The sequence below is a fragment of the Myotis myotis genome, unplaced genomic scaffold (assembly GCF_014108235.1).
Source record: "Myotis myotis isolate mMyoMyo1 unplaced genomic scaffold, mMyoMyo1.p scaffold_m19_p_11, whole genome shotgun sequence".
NCBI classification, from domain to species: domain Eukaryota; kingdom Metazoa; phylum Chordata; class Mammalia; order Chiroptera; family Vespertilionidae; genus Myotis; species Myotis myotis.
Window position 1 is genome coordinate 54,675,083 of NW_023416315.1, and position 23,587 is coordinate 54,698,669.

Below are 23,587 nucleotides of genomic sequence, written 5' to 3' on the forward strand. Positions count from 1 at the left end.
CCTCTCAGTCTAAAAATCAATAAAAAAAATTTTTAAAGCTGTCCTGGCTGGTATTTCTCAGTGGTTAGAGCATCGGCCCATACACCAAGGGGCCATGGGTTCAATTCCCAGTCAAGAGCACGTATCTGGATTGCAGGTTCCATCCCCAGTCCCAGTCGGGATGCATGCGGGAGGCAATTAATTGATGTGTCTCTCTCTCATCACTGTTTTTCTCTCTTTCGTCCTTCCTCCCTCCTTTCTTCCCTCCCTCCCTCCCACTGTCTAAAAATCAATGGAGCCCAGCCAGTGTGGCTTAGTGGTTGAGAGTCGACCTATGAACCAGGAAGTCATGGTTCAATTCCTGGCCAGAACACACGCCCAGGTTGTGGACTCAATCCCCTGTGTTGGGCATGCAGGAGGCAGCCAATCAATGATTCTCTCATCATTGATCTTTCTGCCTCCTTCTCCCTCTCCCTTCCTCTCTGAAATCAATAAAAATATATTATAAATAAATAAATAAAAATCAATGGAAAAAAATATCCTCAGGTGAGGATTAATAAAAAAAAAAAACCATTATCTAAATTATACTAATTATAAAAAACAGTGACCTGCTGGCCTGGTCGCCCCTAACTACCTCCACTGCTGGCCTGGTTACCCCCAACTTCCCCCCCCACCGGCCTAGTTGCCCCTCACTGTCCCCCCTGCCAGCCTAACCGCCCCCAACTTCCCCCCCTTCTGGCCTGGTCGCCCCCAACTACACCCCCCGCTGGCCTAGTTGTTCCTAACTGCCCCCTACCCCCCTCCGCCGGCCTGGTCGCCTCTTACTTCCCCCTTTGCCAGCCTGGCCGCCCCCAACTGCCCCCCTCTGCCAGCCTGGTCACCCCAACTGCCCCCCCTGCCGGCCTGGTGGCCCCCAACTGCCCCCCCTGCTGGCCTGGTTGCTCCTCATGGCCCCCCTGCCGGCCTGGTCACCCTATGCAGCCTGCTGTTCAGTCGTTTGGTCGTCCTTCACTAACCCTCCTGTTGGCCTGGTTGCCCCACGCAGCCTGCTTGTTCAGTCATTGGTCATCCCTCACTAACCCCACTGTGGGCCTGGTCATAGGCAGCCATCTTGTGAGGGTGTAAGGATTAATTTGCATATTTCCTTTTTTTTTTCTGTTTATTATATAGGATTGTGTTATTTTCCATATGACCAACTGTGAACCTACTTATGCCCCACCCTCTATATGGGGAAAAGTAGGTTTACAGTTGCAAGTACACGAAACAGTTTATTCTTGTATCATTATTATGTATTATTTACTTGTATTATAATTATAAACCTACTTTTGGCCACACTATATATTACTGCCCTCCCACTAAGGATTTCCATGCTAAAAGGACCTGATATTTTATAAACACATTTTCTCTCCTCGACAGCAAGGAGTTCCCTTGGAGTAGAGGACTACTTGCTGAGCTATCTCCCTTTGTTCATCTTTCTAATGGCTGAGATGTAGGGAATAGGATAGGACTCAAGTCACTCAAGACGGGGAACTATTCTTCACCAGATTGTGCCTGATGAGTTCCTTCGCAAATTCAAAGGAAGAAGAAGCATTGTCCATCAAGCTTTTGAGTTCTGCCTGAAATTGAAAAAGGAAAGACTTATGAAAACAACACATATGTAGTTCTAACACCACATATTTGCACAATGCTTTATAGCTTCAAAGAATTTAACATGCTATTTCATTTGTTCCCCAGGACTCTAAGAAATAACATAATTATGATTATCCTCATTTTACAGTTGAGAACATTGAGGCCTATAAAAGTTTAGTGACTTGAACCTTATATTAACCAGCAAGTTTGAAATTGGTGAACCCAAGTCTGAAGACTCCTTGAGTTAGTCTTTTCTCAGGGCCAAAGGTAATAAAGGAGTTAAAGTTTCTTTTTTAAAAATATGTTTTTGTTATTGATTTTAGACAGAAAGGAAGGGAGAGGGAGAGAGAGATAGAAACACTGATGAGAGAGAAACATCAACGTTGATCGTCTGCCAATGTCCATCCCACCCCCTACTAGGGATGAGCTGGCAACCCAGGCGTGTGCTCTGACCAGAAATCGAACCAGCGACCTCCTGGTGTATGGTTTGACACTCAACCACTGAGCAACACCGGCTGGGCAAGGAGTTAAACTTTTAGCAACTGAGGCTGACCCTTCAATCTGACCATTCCACCTATATCCTGAATTCTCAGGGTAACTCCTTCCTGCTGAATTGCTGTTTGTTTACATAACTCAATTAAAATGCCTCTTCCCACCCTGGCAGGATAGCTCAGTTAGTTAGAGGGTCATCTTTGTACAAGATTTCAGATTGGATCCCTGGTTAGGGCACATACCAATGAGTGCATACATAAGTGAAACAACAAATTGACATTTCTCTCTCTCTCCCTCAAATCAATCGATCAATCAAATAAAATACCTCTTCCTTCTACTTTATTATTTATTAGACCTCTTCTGCATTCTCTTACCCCCTTAACACCCCTTAGAATAAATGGTCAGTCATTTCCAGTGTCTTTACTAAGACACTAGACTCACCCCTTCCACAGCTTTCTGCTATCTCTACCTTGCCAATCTATGATTTGGGGTAATTCTCTCTTCCTCCTTTTTCTACTTTCATCAGTGGGTAGCTAAGGTTTTGTGGATAAAATGATTAAATTCTTGATTATGCACACTAACTACGATAAGCTGTTCTACGTGACCTCAGACAGGAGTGCATGTCTACTCAGCAATCCTTTTATTAATCTCTTCTCTTGATCACAGCAGCGATTCCAAAGTGTTGGGTAATATTAGGCTAGATAATCTCAAGCTTTGAAATCTCAAGATCCCTTTTATAATCTTAAATATTATTAAGGATCCCAAACAGCTGTTGTTTATGTGGGTTATAGCCATCATTATTTATTGAATTAAAACAAAAAATGTAAGTATTCAATTAATCAAAAAATATAAATCTACTATACATTAACATAAATAACTTTTTAAAATTTAAAACAACTATATTTTCCAAGACAAAAATTTTGTGAGAAGAATGGGACCTGGCCCTAGGGTCTGCCTAGGGCCAGCTGCAGGAAAGATTTCACAACAGGAGTCCAGATGAATATGGGGGTGTGTTTATTAAAGCTAGGGACAGTGAAGCAAGAAAGGGCTTAGCATAGAAAGCAACAGGAGAACTCTGGCTCACTGGGATGTCAGAGAAAAGGGAACCTTGGAGACAGGTTTGAGGATTAGTCTGAGAGGAGCGGCTGCTGCCCATGGCTCCCCTGGTTGTGAGTCTCTTGGGGACCCTCAGAGTTTAGGAGGTGCACGTCTGTAGAGGACGAGGGGAAAGAAATGGCGCAGGTTGGCTCCCTGGAGGGAGAGTAAGAGCTGAGTCCTTTGTCTTGAGGGTTTTTATCTCTCTCTTGCAGGCAGGTATCTTAGGGGAGGGTTTCAGCAGAATATTCATCAGTTTTCCATGTGTGCTCTTTCAAGGTCATGGTCTCCACTGATTGGTCAGTGCCAGGGGGTCATTAGTCCCTGAGCTGGTCCCATCTGTTTTTGCTGCTTTTCTGGGCCTGGAGCTGAATGAAATACAACTGAGGCCTGAGTGTTATCTCTAGGGAGGTGAACTCCTGTATCTGGCTGTTAATTGCTCAACCAGTTTGTTCAGCTATCTGTTCAGTTTCCCTATTCCACTTGTCCTGGCTTACTGGCCTGTCTCACTGTTTAACATTCTTGCAAATCTCTCTAATGTCTGGCTTAATAGAGGACAGCTAGATTGGCATATCTGTAACTGCATTTGAACTATTTTGAAATCACACTATCTCTGGAAAACTTGAACACTTGAGAGAATGAAAGTGGAAAGAGATCTTTTAGTATTCTGAAGATAGTTTAAATCTCCGGCAGGGCTAGCCAGAACTAAGGGTGAGGCAAGTAGGTGCCTACGACACAGATTTAAAGCAGCACCACTCACATCTGTGCAGTATGCAATTGCTGACTTTTCAATTTTGCACCTAAGCAGGTTGCTCGCCTCACACAATCCAGGCCCCAGAACATCCCTAACACAGGATCATTGCCCAGCTAGGATTGCATAGGCCAGCGGTTCTCAACCTGTGGGTCGCGAACCCTTTGGGGGTCGAACAACCCTTTCACAAGGGTCGCCTAAGACCATCGGAAAACACATATATAATTACATATTGTTTTGTGATTAATCACTATGCTTTAATTATGTTAAATTTGTAACAATGAAATTGGGGGTCACCACAACATGAGGAACTATATTAACCCTTTGCGGTCCAATTTTATTTTTGGAATTCAAATAGTCTGGTCCAAATTAATTGATGGGATTGAATGTTGAACCGGTTTGCGGTGTCGACCTCAGCCTCGACGTTGGACCTGCTCCTAGCGCCTGGTCTGTCGAGTCAGCCTCCACGTTGGACCGAAAAGGGTTAAAGGGTCGCGGTATTAGGAAGGTTGAGAACCACTGGCATAGGCAGTTCAGGCAATCATGGTCATATCTGTTTCTTTGTTCAGCCCTGAAATCCCTGGAACCTCCTACACTAAGTTTTACAGATTCCATGAACTATAGTCCCAGATCACAATTTGAGAGCCACTGGGCTAGATTATTCAAATCAATGCTCTCATTGAAAACAACTGAATAAAAATAGACATACTCTTAAACATTTTCTTAAGAATATCAAAGAAAGGAAGAAGTTGCCAGACCAAAAATGAAGGGGAAAACAGAACCTAGAGAAGGTAGCAAGCATGAAAACCATTATTTCCCTGAAGGCTTTATTGATTCTATAAAATTTTTTTAAATATTTATTTATTTTTAATCCTTCTCCATGGACATGCTGAGAGAGAAACATCGATCGGCTGCTTTCCACAAGTTCCACGGCTGGGGACTAAACCCGCTACTCAGGCATGTGCCCTGACTGGGAATTGAACAAGCAACCCTTCGGTGCACAGGACCACATTCAAACAACTGAGCCGCTCTGGCTGGGCTAAAATTAAAACTTTTAGTTGTTGATAGTCTTGCCAGGCAACAAGAACAAAAAACAAAGCTCAGGACCTGCACAGGGAGGCTGGCAGGACACCCTTCCCCACAATCAGCCAGGACTCCACAGAGCTCCACTGGCAAGGGCAGGATGAACAGAACTGGAACATCCCTCACACAGGATCATCGCCCAGCTAGGACTGCATAGGCAGTGCAGGCAATCTCATGCCTTGAGCTTGGTTCAAGGTGGTCCCAAACTGACAGTTCTCCGGGGTGTCTGATGTAGAAAATGCATATCACTTAGGGAGAAAAGTACCTTCGTTGTAGGCCTTAAATTATTACTATACAAAGACACTACACTCCTTGAGGGAGAACCAGGAGAAACGAGAAAAAAACAGAATTAGAGCCACAAAAATTTCATAAATTCAAATTGTTAAACTCAGATCACAAAACAAGTATGCTGACTATGTTCAAGATAATAAAAGACAAGCCTAAAAGCATAATACTGGAAATGATAAAAAGTGAAGATTTTTTAAGAAATAAAGAACTTCTAGAAATATAAAATATTTTAAACAAAATTAATAACTGTATGGCTAAGTGTCATATAAGTGAGCCAAAAATGACCACTGTATATTGGCCCCCAGCTTGTTTATATTTTCACAGCAGGCTGAGATCCATTAACTCAAAAGCTTTCTAAAAAACATTTTTAAAAAATCAGCTTAAATTTTACTCATCCAGTTTGTTTTAAATGTGGCCCAAATAAGCACATTTTTAATCCTTGATATCCTGCCTGGTTTTCATACCTCACAAACTTTCCAGACATCTGCCAGCCATAGATAAGATAAATCCTAGAGCTATAAAGAACCTAACCTGCCCAGCTGGCATGGTTCAATTGGTTGAGCGTCTCCTATGAACCAAGTCACAGTTTGATTCTTGGTCAGAGCACATGGCCAGGCTTCGTGCTCCATCCCCAGTAGGGGGCATGCACGAGGCAGTCAATCGATGTTTCTCTTTCATCAATGTTTCTATTGCTCTCTCCCTCTTTCTTCCACTCTCTGAAATAAATGAAAATATATTTTTTAAAAAGAACCTAAGCTGCTGTTGCCTATCAGACCTCAAGCAGTCTCTGACCCCAACACTCCCTCCCTGCTGCTGAGAGACATCCTCTAGATAAGCTCCTATCCAAATCCCCTCCTCCCTGGAGTGACTGTACCCTCCTCCTCCCATTCTGGATGGTGGTCTCTGTGCCATAGCCTCCAGACAGTCACATGCTCTAAGAGACGCCCCCCTCCAAAACTTTTCAAAGAGCCACCCAAATAAAGTTTGTGGGTGCTATTGTCACCTCATGGTCATATCTGTTTCTTTGATCAGCCCTGAAATCCCTAGAGCCCCCTACACTAGGTTTTGCAATAGGTTAGGCATGTCATAAGAAAGAATTAATGAATGGGAAAACAGGTGTGAAGAAATTCTGCAGAGTATAGCACAGAGAGACAAAAGGAGGAAAAATAACAAAAAGAGGGTAGGATTAGATAATACTGTAAAAGGGTCTAACATATGTGCCTGAGTGAAATATGAGCAACAATGGGTAGAAGAAAAATCTGAAAAAAAATTTAAAAAATTTTTGAGAATTTTCTCTGATTAGACTCATTAATCCACCAATTCAGTAAGTCCCATGAGGACAAATTTTTTTTTTAAGTTCACATCTAGTTAAATAATAGTAAAACTGAAGGAAATAAAAACAATGAAAAGTTTTTAAAATTAAATTTTTATTAAAAAGATGGATTACTTTCAAATAAAGTCAGAATGATAGCTAACTTCTTAACATAAAAATGGAGCTAGATCATGGAAAGATATCTTCAATGGGCCAATAGGTACTCTATACCTAATGAAAATATCTTATAATATATAAAAGCAAAATAGAGACATCTTAAGACCAACAAAAACAGAATTTGCCACCAGACTCTCACTAAAGGAAATGTGAAGGAAAACTTTATTTTTAATTTTTAAAAAATTATTTATTAATTTTAGAGAGAGAATAAAGGAGAGAGAAAATAAATACTTCAATTAGTATCTCTGTGTAGTAACACAGAGAGGGACAGAAACATTGATTTGTTCTTTCACTTATTTATGCATTAATTGGTTGATTCTCGTATGTGCCCTGAGGATCCAGCCTGAAACTTTGGCGTATCAGGATCATGCTCTAACCAGCTGAGCTACCTGGCCAGGGCCCGAAGGATAAATTTTACTTCAATTAATAAGAAAAGAATCCCAGATTAAAGGTTTCAGTTACAAGTAAAAATTAAAAGGGAGACATAGGTGATACTATTAACAATAAAAATATATATTAAAAAATAAAATAGGTACTCCCCCCCCAAAAAAAAGAATAAAAAGGAAAAACTATGATATTTAAATGTTGGTAACACTAAATAAATGAATAGATTTAACAGCAATAATTTTTTAAAAATATGATACTAAAGCCCTGGCCGGTGTGGCTCAGTTGGTTGAGTGTCATCTTATGCACCAAAGGGTTGCCTGTTCGATTCCCAGTCAGGCATATGCCCAGGTTGTGATTTCTGTCGGTCCCATGTCAGGATGTGTACAGGAGACAATCAATCAATGTTGTTGTTTTTTCCTCTCTCCCTCTCCCTTCCTCTCTCTAAAAAAAAAAATAAATAAATAATCAATAAAAAAATATTTTTAAAATATGATACTAAAGAACAAGACAAAAAAGCATATGATTTAGGAAGGTGGTAAATGAAGTGAAAATATTGTCAAATCTTTGTATTGCTTAGGAGGAGAATTAAAATTAACATTAACCTTGGTTAAATGAAGGATGTCTGTAGTAATTTTTATGGTAAGCACTAACATAAAAACAGAGTGTATAACTTCTGAAACTAGCAAAGGAAAAATAGAAGATAAAAATAGCCAATCAAAAACAATCCAAAAAATGACTCAAAAAGGAGAGAAAAAGAAATAGGTGAGACAAATAGAAATTATAGACTAATCAAACTGATAAGTATTGACGTAAAAATCTTAAATGGAATATTAGCTAACTGAATCCTGTGAAATGTTATTGTAAAGCTGTAGTAATTAAGGCAGTATGGTGCTGAGAGCAGGAGTAGACAAATGGATCAATAGACTAGAGGGCCAGATGGACATGGGTTCGAGACCTAAATTTGATACTTGTAAAATCTTAAGTTATTAAAAGTACATTAAGAATTAAGTCAGTCATTACAAATTATTTCATGATTACTAGAGAAGTGCTATTAGGGCTGCTGAAGGAGGAATACATGAGGCCAAAGTGATAGGGAATTATAAATTTACTAGAGGCCCAATGCACGAATTCGTGCACTAGTAGGGTCCCTCGGCTTGGCCTGTGCCCTCTTGCAATCCAGGACCCCTTGGGGGATGTCAGATACTTGGTTTTGGCCTGATTCCCGCAGGCCTGATCCAGACAGGAGGGAGCCCAATCCCCACAGGCCCAATCTGGACAGGAGGGAGCCCGATCCTGTGCGTTGAGCATCTGTCCCCTGGTGGTCAGTGCGTGTCATAGCAACCAGTTGACTGGTCATTTGATTGCTTAGGCCAGTGATGGCGAACCTTTTGAGCTCGGCATGTCAGCATTTTGAAAAACCCTAACTTGCCGAAACCGGTTTGGCTCAGTGGATAGAGCGTCGGCCTGCGGACTGAAGGGTCCTAGGTTCGATTCCGGTCAAGGGCATGTACCTGGGTTGCGGGCATATCCCCAGTGGGAGGAGATGTGTGGGAGGCAGCTGATCGATGTTTCTCTCTCATCGATGTTTCTAACTCTCTATATCTCTCCCTTCCTCTCTGTGAAAAATCAATAAAATATATTAAAAAAAAAAAAAAAAAGAAAAACCCTAACTTAACTCTGGTGCCGTGTCACATATAGAAATGTTTTGACATTTGCAACCATAGTAAAACAAAGATTTACATTTTTGATATTTATTTTATATATTTAAATGCCATTTAACAAAGAAAAATCAACCAAAAAAATGAGTTCATGTGTCACCTCTGACACGTGTATCATAGGTTCGCCATCACTGGCTTAAGCTTTTATACATATAGATATGTAAGCTGCACTGACAATTTCAAATGAAAAAGCATGCCTTTTGGAGATGGGAAGTGCAGTTTGGCAACCTGACTTGGATAGCACTAGACCTACAGAATACTGGTTAACCATGCTACTCACACCAGACTATAGATAGGACATGTGCAAATAAAACTGGCAATGTCCCCAAGATTGATTCAAGGTAGAAAGGCAAAAATATATTTCTTTTCTTTGTTCTTACCAAGGATGAAAATTCTGAAGAGATCAAATTGCAAACCCAGTTTACTATTAAACTGCTGATGCTGGAAACTAGCCAATTAGATAGACTCAAGGGACTCTTTAGTTGAAATGAGCATACCCAAGAATGTATTTTATGGAATATATAAATGGACTGTTCGATTGCATACTGAGCAATTTAATTGACAGGCATTTCTTTTGCCACAACTAACCACCTTTATTGACATAAGCCACAGAAAGTGAATCTGGGCTTATGCTAAAGACATGTGCTCTACACCCTTCCTCCTTCCCTGCCAACTACTACACACTGTTTCCCTGAGGAGTTGAATATCCTGTCAGCATGAAGTAAGTTCCTTGCTATTACATTTTCACAAATTTTACCTTAATATAGTCAATTTGCTGGTTTCAGTTTCTTTCTTTCCTCCTCTTACTCTGGGTGGCATACCAGTAAAAACTCTTTCGGATAAGGGTAGGATTTTAAAATTTTGACACATGCAGAAATTTTACTTTTAAATTTTGGTGGCTTCTGACATAAAGTAATGCCCAAGAAATAATTTCCAAACATGGTCGCCTCATAGAGTTAATTTAAATATATGTGTACAAGACCTGGCCAGTGTGGCTCAGTTGGTTGGTCACCGTCTTGTAAACCAGGAGTCTGCTGGTTCAATTACCACCACCAGGAGGTTTTGGGCTCAATACCTGGTAGGGGGCATGCAGGAGGCAGCCAATTGATGTTGCTATCTCTCTCTCCCTCTCCCTTTCTCTCTCTCTAATAAATTATTCTTTTAAAAAAATTTGTACAAGGTTGGGCAAAATAGGTTTATAGTTGTTTATATGGAAAAATAATAAAATAATTAATAAATAATAACACAAAGTAAACTCTTGTGTTCTGCATAGTCACAACTGTAATCCTACCCCCGCCCCCGTAAATAACCAAATCTGTACATAGCTATAGTATAGAACATGCTATCTACATATATTTATAGCTATATACACGTGTATATATGCATGCATGTGTGTGTGTGAAATATTAAATAAAAGGGGGGTCATAATGTATGGCCTCCTGTGTACTCTCAGTAGTTTCCTATAAAAAGAGAGCTCTAACAGAATTTACCACAGGGTTGTCAGGGAAACGAAATAAAGGATATAAAGTGCTCTGCACAGAACTTATAAGGTAGCTAAGTTCTAAATATTTATAAAACGTCTACCACTATTGATTCTTATAATAACCTTGAAGGAGACACTGAAGTGTACCAACCAAAGGAAGACAGCCAGGAATGAGAAAGGTGTATGCAAAGCTTTGGCAGTCAGAGAGTATGGCGTATGGAGCAAACTCACTGGTTGGGCCGGAGAGGACAAGACTAGAGGCAGGGAAAGAACTGAAATAAGTGATGAGGACTAGAGCAAGTGGCAAAGGAGAAAGCAGACAAAAGGGATATCTAGAACACAGAACTGGTAGGAACTGGTAAATGATTAGATGGGGAATGAAAGAGAAGAGAGTGATGGATATCCTAGGATCGGATGTGATTTATATATTGCTGACACTGAACCAAAGAGCCTCAAAAATATTTTGGAGGAAGAAGTGAAAATATCTGATTTTAACATATTTGAGTTAATGTAGGGCATCTAGGAAAAGATCATCTACAATATATTAGGCATACACAGAGAATTTAGAAGTCAAGATTCTTTTTAGAATATCTGGTAAATATAAATATTGAAGTAATTAGGTTCATATAGAATCATACTGGCAATACTAAAGGTGTATTGATCAAGATAATAGTTTCATGAATAACCCGGGAAACATAGGGTAATTTGAACTGGAATTAAGTTAAAAAATGAATTTCCGTCACTACCTCAGCTGCTTTGCCATTGTAAAGACGAAAATGATTACAGGCCTTAAGATTGAGTGCGATGGTGCTATCAGGAATTTGCTGAAGGTAAACAGCCAGAACTTCTTGAGACACATCATAGTAATCCAACTTGTAGTAACACAGAGCCACATAAACATTAAGGGCAAGGTATTCCCTATTAGATAAAAGAATTAAAGGTTAACAGAAATGCTGTCAAACTACAAAGACTTTTTTAACGGCCAAGAAGAGCAGCAAGGCAAAGAGGATGTGAATTTGCCTTTTGAAGAAAGAAGGCAAGGTGTAATCAGTGTAGGATTTCTCTTTTGGTATTGTAATTTTGGATGTTTTGATAAGTAGAAAAAAGGATGACAATTAGAGAAGCAAGTGAAAAGTTTAAGTCCTACCTGTTTATGTTAAAAAAAAACTAACATACAACATAATTGAGTATAAATGCAAATAAGCACACACCATACAGAAGATGGACAGTCAAGGCAAGTAGACCTGGTGACTTAAAATGGGAACGAATGGGAGACTGTGAAAGTAAAGTAAAAGAAGGGAAAAAAGAGGTGGATGAGATATTTTGGGGATGTGGGAGAGAGGCAAAGTGGTCAGTGATAAAGTTGCAATGTTAATTTTTCCAATTTCATCACCAAGTTACCTAAAAGGTACTGCAGCTTTGAAATTGATACACCTAGATCAGTGGTCAGCAAACACATTAGTCAACAAAGCCAAATATCAACAGTACAACGATTGAAATTTCTTTTGAGAGCCAAATTTTTTAAACTTAAACTATATAGGTAGGTACATTGTTATTAACTTAATTAGGGTACTCCTACGCTGGCCTTTGCTAAAAACATCCTCAATCTGATTGACGTACGTCTGCTGAGGTCGACCCCTTCCAACTCTCCCATCCACACTCGTCTTGTATACTTGTTTCGTCTATCTCCTTTCGTTCATCCTCTCTATATATCCACCCCCCACTTCTTCCAACGCCACTTCTTCAAAATAGATTCGCCCAGGCCGAAAACTGACTTCTGCGCATGGGCCACGAAGTTTCAATTGCACTGTACGTGCGTGCCCGCACATGGTATTTTGTGGAAGAGCCACACTCAAAGGGCCAAAGAGTCGCATGTGGCTCGCGAGCCGTGGTTTGTCAACCACTGACCTAGACCATACAATTTCAATAGGGGAAATATCACTCATAAATGGGGCAATAATTGGTTCTTATAAAGAGGTGGGAAATTATACTAATTTTATATACAAAGCATAGCTATACATACAGTACATAAACAAATAGACAGTATATATGTGGTATTAAAATTTCATGGGAGGGCAATTAGGGGGAAAAAGGGTCTAAAAAGGCTCCTTGGAAGGGTGATAATGAAATAAAGGTGGAGAAACCTTGATCTAGACCAGTGATGGCGAACCTATGACATGCATGTCAGAGGTGACACGCGAACTCATTTTTTTGGTTGATTTTTCTTTGTTAAATGGCATTTAAATATATAAAATAAATATGAAAAATATAATTCTTTGTTTTACTATGGTTGCAATATAAAAAAATTTCTATATGTGATACGGCACCAGAGTTAAGTTAGGGTTTTTTAAAATGCTCACACACCAAGCTCAAAAGGTTTGCCATCACTGAACTAGACAATAAAGAGTTCTTACGCTCACCAGATTAGCTAACAGATTTGAACACATGGTGATACTAGATCTAAAGGACACTATGTCTTTGGCCAAACTAGTTACAGAAGAAACTAACAAAATGAGATTTTGAGTAGGCATAAAAGAACACAGACCTGTTATCTAGCAGAATTCGCTTATAAATATCAATAGCTTCTTGGTAGTGAGATCGCATATAGTGGATTGAGGCCAAACTGAGCTGATCTTCTGTGATGTCCTGGAGATTCTGATGGAAGTTCATCAACTTCTTCTCATCATTAAACTAAAATGTAAGAGAGAAAAAGACATGTAAAGTTTCACATTAGCCCTGGCTGGGTAGCTCAATTGGTTAGAGCATTGTCCTGATATACTAAGGTTGCACATTCCACCCCCAGTCAGGGTACCTACAATAAACAATCAATGAATGCATAAATAAGTAGAACAACACATCAGTATCCCTCTCTCTCTCTCTCTCTCTCTCTCTCTCTCTCTCTCTCTCTCTCTCTCTCCCTTCCTCTCTCTAAATTTAATGTTAAATAAAATTCATATTAGAGTATAGTCAGAGATATCACACCTACTTTATAGAGACTTTAACTCCTCCTCCTCCAGCTATTTTGTCTCTATGTTCTCTCTATTTCCCTTCAGTTCTTGTCTTCTCCTTTGTCTATCCTTCAGAGAAAGAATGAAAATAGCTTCTGGAGGCATAGTCTTGACAATGGAAAGCCTTTAAGTTAGAGATCATATAACTTACTTGATCCCTCTTCCCTCTTTCTCTTACCTTCTTTTTCTTTTCTATTTTTTTCTTGATATTTTCTCCCTGTCCTTATTTTCTTTGTCTCTTTATCTTTTCTTTTAAAAAAAAATATGTTTTTAATTGATATTAGAGAGAGAGGAAGGGAGAGAGAGAGAGGGAGAGAAATATTGATGTGAGAGCAAGACATTGATTGGCTGCCTCCTGTGCGCCCCCTACTGGGGATCGAGCCCACAACCTGGGTATGTGCCCTGACCTAGAATGGAACCAGTGACCTCTTGATGCATGGGTCAATGCTCTACCACTGAGCCACATCAGCTAGGCTTCTTTTTAAAAAAAATTTATTTTAGAGGGAGAGAGGAAGGGAGACACAGGAGAGAGAAACATTGATTTTGCTGCTCCACTTACTTATGCATTCATTGGTTGTTTCTTGTATGTGCCCTTGTATGGCGGGGAATCAATCCTACAACCTTGATGTACTGTAACAACACTCTAACCAACTGAACTACCTAGCCAGGACCTCTTTACCCTTTTTTATATGCTGTCTACAAGAGAGGCATTTAAAATATAAGGATACAAAGAAGTAGAAAGTAAAAGGATGTAAAGAATCATAACAAGCCAACAGTAATCAAAAAAGATCTGGTGTAGCTATATAAAGATGACAAAGTAGACTTTATATGAAAAAGAGTTTTACAGATAAAGACAGGCATTTTATTATGATCTGTGTTTCAATCCACTAGACATAGCAAGAATTTCTAGTTAATTATTTCTTACCATTGTTGGTAACAAGAAAAAGAAAAAAAGATTTTTTTTTTTTTAAATGGGTGAAATTGGAATACCTTGTGAGCCAAATGAAAGAGGAGGCGGTTTTGAAGTCGGCTTTTTGGAGCTAAAAAAGAAAAATCCAAGCTGCTTATTAAAGAACTTAATTGCCTATGGCACTTAGTCCCATGCAGGAATGACATGAGACTCAGATAAGACTTCCCAAATCCTTACTTATCTGTTCCTGGCATATCTCTGCTACATAACAATACATATTATTTTAGTCTAGTTTCCCTGTGTGACAGTATCAAGAACCAGAAGAAAAATGTCCTAAGGCTCTGCTTTTCCCCATCACTTGTTCTACCTGAATCTATTATGGCGGACCACAGCCCACCACTGTGCTGTTCGCTGAACCAAAAACTGGAAATAAACAGTTATGGTCATTTCAATACATGTAGGAATCCATTCTCATTCAGCTGTTCTCCCCAGTATGCTTTGTCAATTCCTTCTGAAATCTCTTTTTCTACAGTTATACCACCATATTTTATTAAGTGCTAGACCAGCCTCTTCTCCATAGATCTTCTAGCACGATAATCTGCTACAATCAAACAGGCAGCCAAGCAAAAAGGTTAACACCTTTCAAGTTCAAAATCCTCTTTGCACTTTTGAAGAATTTTACTAATTTTGTACACTCAATCTTATATCTTTTTACAGCAAAAAGTCATACTTCAATGTATAAAAAAATAAAAATAGTTCTGGCCAGGTAGCTCAGTTGGTTAGAGTGTTGACCCAATATACCAAGGTTGCGGTTTCCATCCCTTGTCAGGGCACATAGAAGAATCAAGCAATGAATACATAAATAAGTGGAACAACAAATTGATATTTCTCTCTCTCTCTCTCTCTCTCTCTCTCTCTCTCTCTCTCTCTCTCTTCCTAAAATCAATAAATAAAACTTTAGAAACAATGAAAAGATATATAGCTACCTTGACCACCTTCTGTGTGTCTAACACTGTTCTAGGCACAGATAAAGCAAGTAACTTAAAGGCCCTTATAAATAATTGAGGAAAACTACATTAGTACATATGACACAATTTGGGTACAAATCAAGAAAGGCTTTAAGTTCCATATTTTCCATGAATTTGAGCTGAAATTCTAAATATGTATGTCAGTTAATTCACTAAGAATTCTACCCTGGAATACATTCTTCCCTAACAAATTTATTTATTTTTTGTTGGTTTAAATATGTTTTTATTGTTTGTTTTTTTTAGAGAGAGAGGAAGGGAGAGGGAGGGAGAGAGAGAGAGAAATAACAATGCACACACTGACTGGGGATGGGGGATCGAATCCACAACCTGGGTATGTGCCCTGACCAGAATCAAACCTGCAACCTTTCGCTGCATGGGACAATGCTCAACCAACTGAGCGACACTGGCCTGGGCACAGGTTTCTTAAAATACATTACCTTGCCCACTTTCTCCACACTTCTTTGAATTTAATTTGATTCATACTCGAATTCTTAATCTTTCCTCCCATATTTCCCTTTGCCCTACTCTTGTTTGCAAATTTGTGTCTACTTCTCCAAAATTACTGTCTTGACAAGTAAAGCAAACGTAATGATGTACAGATTCTTCATGCTGAAAGTACTTGGCTTCTCACTCAGAAGCAGAAACAGCAGCTATAAAATCCACATCCGTAAGAGCTGAACCCTGTCCCCCACTCCCACCAAAAGCATGAACATGCGCCGAAGCCGGTTTGGCTCAGTGGATGGAGCGTCGGCCTGCGGACTGAAGGGTCCCGGGTTCGATTCCGGTCAAGGGCATGTACCTGGGTTGCAGGCACATCCCCAGTGGGAGATGTGTGGGAGGCAGCTGATCGATGTTTCTCTCTCATCGATGTTTCTGGCTCTCTATCCCTCTCCCTTCCTCTCTGTAAAAAAATCAATAAAATATATTAAAAAAAAAAAAAAAAAAGCATGAACATGCTCTCAAGCCAGGGCCTAAGAAAGATACCTTGCTGTTTTTCTTCCCTCATTCTTCTGCCAGAAGCTGTACCTTCTAAGAAAGGGTGGTGGGGAGCAGCACACACAACCTTGGTGTGTTGGGTTGACGTTCTAACCAACTAAGCTTCCCGGCCAGAGCACAAACATAAATTTGCTCAAATCAAATATTCTTTGAAGAGTAAAGCTATTTTTTAACTTTCTTATATCACTTGAACTTTCATCAACAGAAAAAGAAATTAAATAAATTTTTAAATCTCCAAAATGACTCTTACAATTAGTGAGGAATACCAGACATTAAAGGGGCCCATTTTACCTTTGAATCCAGCAGCTTCAGCTTGCTTATACATTCCAAGAAAAAAGTAGGTACAGGCTAGATTCACCCACACTTCAGGATTGCAATTTTCCTCTTTTGTCACATTTTCATATTCCTGAAATATATATTAAGCAGTGATGTTATTTCAGCAATAACGTAATAGATGGGCCATCCTTCTCTGATGGAATAGGATTTTTAAAAAATATATTTTATTGATTTTTTACAGAGAGTAAGGGAAAGGGATAGAGAGTTAGAAACATCGATGAGAGAGAAACATCGATCAGCTGCCTCCTGCACACCTCCTACTGGGGATGTGCCCGCAACCAAGGTACATGCCCTTGACCGGAATCGAACCCGGGACCCTTCAGTCCGCAGGCCGACGCTCTATCCACTGAGCCAAACCAGTCAGGGCGGAATAGGATTTCTTACTGAGATTGGAAAACTCCGTACTTAGGGAATCTGAATGCTCAACTGTTCCCTACCTGGAAGGTTAAAACACTGCAGCCCTGCCCGGTTTGGCTCCATCTTACAGGCTTGATCTCCCCAGGTCGGGCGTGTGTGGGAGGCAACCAATTGATGTGTTTCTCTCATATCTATGTCTCTCTCTCTCTCTGTTTCTCCCCCTCCCTCCCTTCCACTCTCTCTAAAAATCAATGAAAAAATATCCTCGGATGAGGATTAACAAAAGACAAACAAACAAACAAACGAAATAGTGCAGCTAAAGCTCAATCCCACCCATGTAGGACTGTGGTCCATAGACTCTTACACTTGCTTTTTCCTCTTTTTAACAATGATATGAGCTATAAACTGCATAAATGAAAAGTTATGAAAATATTTTATTTTTACTAACTTAAAAAGACATACAAAAGATACTTTATAAAAATGCATAGCATTACTTAACTTAAAATCTGATAGCATTACTACACTACAAATTTCACTTCATTCTAATTGTTCTCTGGCTTTATTTGGCTTTACATTTTTTATTTTTTTTAATTTATTTTTTTAAAATATATTTTATTGATTTTTTTACAGAGAGGAAGGGAGAGGGACAGAGAGTTAGAAACATCGATGAGAGAGAAACATCCATCAGCTGCCTCCCGCACATCTCCCACTGGGGATGTTCCCGCAACCCAGGTACATGCCCTTGACCGGAATTGAACCTGGGACCCTTCAGTCCCCAGGCCGATGCTCTATCCACTGAGCCAAACCAGTTTCGACTTGGCTTTACATTTTTTAAAAGCCTTTTTTCCCCCTACCCACAATCTCTTTCTGAGATTCACTTTGTCAACTACACTTTCCATATACTCTTACTATTTATCAGTCTATACTAGATGCCTTTGTTTTTTCTTATTACATTTGGGTTACTCTCCTTTCTCCTACATCTTTCACAAACACTACCAGCCTCTAGTCCAGCCGTGGGCAAACTACGCCCGCGGGCCGGATCAAATGAATAAAACTATTGAAAAAAAAGACCGTACCCTTTTATGTAATGATGTTTACTTTGAATTTATATTAGTTCACACAAACACTCCATCCATGCTTTTGTTCCGGCCCTCCGGTCCAGTTTAAGAACCCATTGTGGCCCTCGAGTCAAAAAGTTTGCCCACCCCTGCTCTAGTCTATACTGTCCTTTTCACATCTTCTCTTTTCCTTCACCAATTTTGTTGCTTTTGTTCATCTTACCACATTACCTGATCTTGGATACTTTCGTTTTAGTTATGCAGGGTCTTTAAATACCCTTAGGTTACATTTGGGGAGTAAGAATATGTGGGAAATGTTTAAACAATTTCATTTATGAATTAAAAATTGCTTGATATAAAGCATTTATAATTTTATCTAGATCCATAATCTTATAGATTGTTCATTACAATGACCAAGAAAAACAACTTCAAAACTAAAGATAATGTAATCTTTCATATCTCTAAAAAATAACCAAACAAAATAAAAATGAACTTCTTTTGAGAAAAGACTCATAAAAACTTTTCTATCAAAATGGTTTATTTTTCCTTTCCTGAAGACTTACTTAAGAAATAGTTATGTTAATATGTTGTACAACCTCATTAATTTATATCTAAAAGCAAAAGTAAACAAGAGATATACACAAACTTGAACATATAAAGAAGAATTCTGAAGCAACGCATCAAAAAAGAGCCAATGGCTGCCTCCATTAACAAAGAAGTAGAATTGGAAACAGTTTTTTTTCTTTTTACTTTGTACCCTTCTATATTGTTTGAATTTTATCATAAGCATGTATTATTATATACAAAGCTTAATAACATTTTCAAAGCCCTTCTGTTATAAATTTTCTTTTTACTAACCTCCAAAGCTCTCTTGTAGTCACCCAGGTGAAAAGCACAGTATCCAATCCACAAATTAGTATCCTCTTCTTGTTCCCCAACATGACGTTTGAACTTCAGGTTAAAATTTCATGGGGGAAAAAAAAAAATCACAGAAAATATTTTTAAAGTAACCCCTGTTTTGTTTTTGTTTTTTTTTTAAAAAAATGCTACATTAAATTACTGACACATAATAAAAAATCATAAGTAATAGAAACAAATGAATATCCAATTTAATTAAACTGATACCTATATAACTCAGCACAATTACCTTCTAATTATTACAGAAATTGATATTTTAAAACACTTCATGTTTATTTTTCTGTATTTGCTGACACCTCACTCCAGAAAGTACTTAAGCATTATCCTCATAACAATTCTGGGTGATATATAAAAACATAAGAATTATGTGAAACATTTAATCCAAAATAATTGAAAGTAGAGAGATGAAGCAATAAGCTCCAGGCCATAGAGCCAGTAGGGGTGGCGGCAGGGACTTAAAGTCATGTTTGACTCCAAATCCCATGTTCTCACCCTCCATGCTCTACCACATTCAGCTTCATGGTTCAAACCTGTCTCATTAAAATACACATATATTTACTCATAGGTTATAACAGTTGACTGAGGACAAGTCACTAAAGCACTCTCCGACCCTGGAACAGGCTTACCAGGACCTATGGAAGCTAAGGATGCTCAGAAGATTGGCATCATATATCCACTAGGAACAAACATTTATGAATTCTTCAGTCAACAAAAGAAAAGCCCTATGTTGGAGGAAAGGACTGATCCCTAAGGAAGGAGTCTGAAACCTTGGTAAGGTGAGAGGTTTTTTTTTGGTTTTTTTTTTTAAATATATTTTATTGATTTTTACAGAGAGGAAGGGAGAGGGATAGAGAGTTAGAAACATTGATGAGAGAGAAACATCGATCAGCTGCCTCCTGCACACTCCCCACTGGGGATGTGCCCGCAATCAAGGTACATGCCCTTGACTGGAATCAAACCTGGGACCCTTGAGTCCACAGGCCGACGCTCTATCCGCTGAGTCATACCGGTTAGGGCAGGTGAGAGGTTTTCACTCCACAGGTTGATAAATCAAAAACATGGGTGAGGTCCTGGCCAGGAATTACACCAAGGTTTCAGGTCTGATACCTATTCAGGGCACATATAAGAATCAACCAATGGCCATGGCCAGTGTATCTAGGTGGTTAGAGCATCAGTCTACACACTGGAGGGTTTTGGGTTTCGCCAAGGACAGGTAGGTTGCAGGTTCCATCTCCACCTCCCATTGGTTGGGGTGCATGTGGGAGGCAACCAGTCGATGTGTCTCTCTCACATCGATGTTTCTCTCTCTCTCTCTCTCTCTCTCTCTCTCTCTCTCTCTCTCTCTCTCTCTCTCTCTTTCTCCTCATCCCCCTTCCCTTCCAGTCTCTCTAAAAATCAATGAAAAAAAATATCCTCACTCCTTGGATGAGGATTAAAAAAAAAGAAGAATCAACTAATGAATGCATAAATAGGCGGAACAACAAATCAATGTCTCTCTCTCTCTTTCTCTCTCTTTCAAAATAAAAAGAAATTTTAAAAAATATGGGTGAAAAATTAAATAGTGAAACACATATTTACATGTCATTGCTACAAAATATTGTATGCCTTTAATTATTATAAGATGAAGGCATTCTCTGATACTTTCTTGTCTGGGATAAGAAGTTACTCCTGTAGTTAACTCCATCACATTAGAAATTCTCCTCTCACAAATGCTGTGAATTTAAGTTCAGTGCCTTAGATCTGAAGAAATTCTTAGTTTTATTTGAGGTCTCCCTGAATTTATCCCAGGAATTAAGGAGAGTTCATGAGACTTCCTCATCCCTACCCATGGAAATTCCCATTCCTATACATCATGGCACTCTACATAAAGGCAGTGTGGGATTACACATAAGGAAAATGTGGTCATTGCCTTAAAAAAAGAGAGAGAGAAAAAAAAACAGAGTCTGACAAAAATTAGACATATACACACCACTCAGTCCACTAATTTACAGAGCTAGAAGGTCCTTCTAAGTCAACTCCCCACTTTAAAGACGAGAAGACTGATTCAAAAAAGTTAAACAGTTCTAGCCAGATAGCTCAGTTGGTTAGAGCATTGACCGATACACCAAGGTGCCGATTCAGCCCCTGGTCAGGGCACATACATACAAGAAGCAACCAATGAATGCATAAATAATGGAACAACAAATCAACATTTCTCCCTCTATAAAATCAAAAATAATTTTAAAAAGTTAAATAATGTGCTCCATACCAGATCACTAGGAAAAAAATGTAGGACTACCCATGAAGACTGAGAAAGATATATAAAGCTAATTAAAACAATTAAGCCTATAATCATGCTTTGGAGAAATGACTGTGGTACGACAAGCACGGTTGCTGTCAAGCATCACCGGTACATTCTTTGGTGCGCCCCTTCATTCTCCCTCACTCCCCTATAGCATGTGCTTTCCACAAAGCAGTTTCTCACAGTGCACTGTCCTGGGGCACCTACGTCAGAAGCACGCAGGCTACGTGGCTAAAATACAGGCTCCTTAGCACCACTGTGCACTGATTCTGTAAAGAATCAGAATCCCTGTCCTGGCCGTGTGGCTCAATTGTTTGGAGCTTTGCCCTGTGCACCACTTAGGTTGCAGTTTCCGTCCCTAGTTGAGGTGCATGTGGGAGGCAACCTCGCATCTGATGTTTCTCTTTCTCTCCCTCCTCTCTCTCAAATCAATCAATCAATCAATCAATCAATCAATCCATCTGTAAGGCAGAAGCCCAGGAATATAAAGCACCGTAGGTGGTTTGGAGAGATATTAAATTTAAGAACTACTGCCACAGAGATTGAAATATTTTCTGAAGATTTAGTATTTAAGACAATAAGCATGAAGCACAGTAGATTAAATTTAATCAAAATTTTATAACCTAGAACCGGTATAAATCATAAATTGGTCAGGGGTTGGGATAAACAATGTATGAACTGACTATTAAATGACCCTCCATACTTTTAGGCTGGATTCACCACTAGTGGGGCTAGATATAATTAAAAGTGTCCCTCAATAAATATGTCTGTCTTTTTAAAAAATATATTTTTATTGATTTCAGAGAGGAAGGGAGAGGGAGAGAGAGGTAGAAACATCAATGATGAGAATCATTGACTGGCTGCCTCCTGCACGCCCCCTACTTGGGGGTCCTCCGGGAACCCCATCATGTGCCCTGATTGGAATCAAACCATGACCTCCTGGTTCATAGGTAGAGGTTCAACCACTGAGCCACACCAGCCGGGCCTATAGTTCATCTTTAATCAGATTTGTAGCTAACTGGGAAACTGGAATCGTTGCCTGACTAGACGTACAGGAAGCCCCCGATCGCACCCACCTGTACCAGCGCATAGCAATCAGCATGCACACACGCCTTCACCCCTGTTCCTGGCATTCACCTCCTACGAAACAACCTTCTTTGGACATTACCTCCAACAGGGTGATAGCTCCGGTGAAATCTCTCTGTGACAGTAGCTCCTCCAGCTTTGGCATCTTCCTGCCCTTCTTCTTCCTTTTGTCCGTGTGGGGGAGGTCCCCACCTACAGCAGGTTTGGCCCGTGAAAGCATCTGTGAAAGAAACGACAGGCAGCTGTACGATCCAGTTATGATGGCCAGTTTTCCACAGTGACAGCTCCAGGATCTGCAAGTCGAACCCTTCACAACGAACCCCAGAGAAGCCTATTAAACTCTTCGTGGTAACACGTGTTATTACTCCAAGGGCCATGGCCCCGCACTGTGCTGAACCAAATAGCTACTCCCAACTCCTGGATCTTCTCCAGTTAGGGTGCGGCAAGAGATGCTTTCCGGGGGCCTCTGTCCGCTCGGCCTTCCTTCCCTGGGCCTGCTCTCCAGGCCACGCGCAGCTCCGGTGCCGGGAAAGAAAGGATCGGGAGGGAAGCCCGCACCGAGTATTCACAGTTGCATCCCTGTCCCCCATGGGCACGCGGGGAAGGCAGGGAGGGACCACCCTCGGTTGACACGTCTGAACTTTACCGACAGGGGCGCTGGGAACCTCGACGCTCCAGCCCCAGGGTTTACTCAGAGTTCTCCCCCCCTGTCCAGCGCCACTAACCATGTTGGCGTCGGTCCTGTGAGTCCCCTCGACAGGCAGACGGCGAAGGCCAAGCCTCCTCGCTTCTCCGCATCCACAGCTCGCTCGGTCTCCACGGCAACCGCGCGGGGCTGGGGGGGGGGGGGGGGCTGGTCCGTTCGGAGAAGCGCTCCGAGGAGAACCGGTGCTTTGGCTTCTTGGTTCCCGCGCCTTCGCCGCCGCAGGACTGGCAGTTCCTGTCGGGATGAGGTCCTGGGGTTCTCTTACTTCCTTTTTATTGAGTTTTTGGGGTGACACCAACAAAGTTATACAGGTTTCAGGTGCACAATCATCTGTACACTGTATTGTGTTCACCACCCCAAGCCAAGTCCCCTTCCATCACCATGTGTTCCCCCCTAAACCCTCCACCTCGCTCCACACCCCGCAATTACAACACTGTTGTCCGTGTCCACGAGGTTTTTCTTTTCCTCTTTTTTCTTTTTTTACTCAATCTCTCCACTCCCCGCAGCCC

At 40.3% G+C, this 23,587-nt stretch overlaps 1 protein-coding gene across 2 annotated transcripts in view; it reads right to left on the bottom strand.

Moving 5' to 3' along the window:
* Positions 1–23,226, bottom strand: part of TTC26 (tetratricopeptide repeat domain 26) — a 50,563-nt gene extending 27,337 nt beyond the window's left edge. The window contains exons 1-8 of one of the 2 annotated variants that reach the window (XM_036329039.1): positions 23,098–23,226; positions 22,455–22,592; positions 18,946–19,038; positions 16,628–16,742; positions 14,393–14,442; positions 12,940–13,085; positions 11,141–11,312; positions 1,521–1,595 (exon numbers count right to left, since the gene is read on the bottom strand). In XM_036329039.1, the coding sequence (XP_036184932.1) occupies positions 1,521–1,595; positions 11,141–11,312; positions 12,940–13,085; positions 14,393–14,442; positions 16,628–16,742; positions 18,946–19,038; positions 22,455–22,592; positions 23,098–23,100 (792 nt within the window). In that variant the 5' untranslated portion in view covers positions 23,101–23,226. Of the gene's footprint in view, positions 1–1,520; positions 1,596–11,140; positions 11,313–12,939; positions 13,086–14,392; positions 14,443–16,627; positions 16,743–18,945; positions 19,039–22,454; positions 22,593–23,097 lie in introns of those variants that run through there. The other variant, XM_036329040.1, reaches the window with a different exon arrangement.
* Between the last annotated feature and the right edge of the window lie 361 nt (positions 23,227–23,587).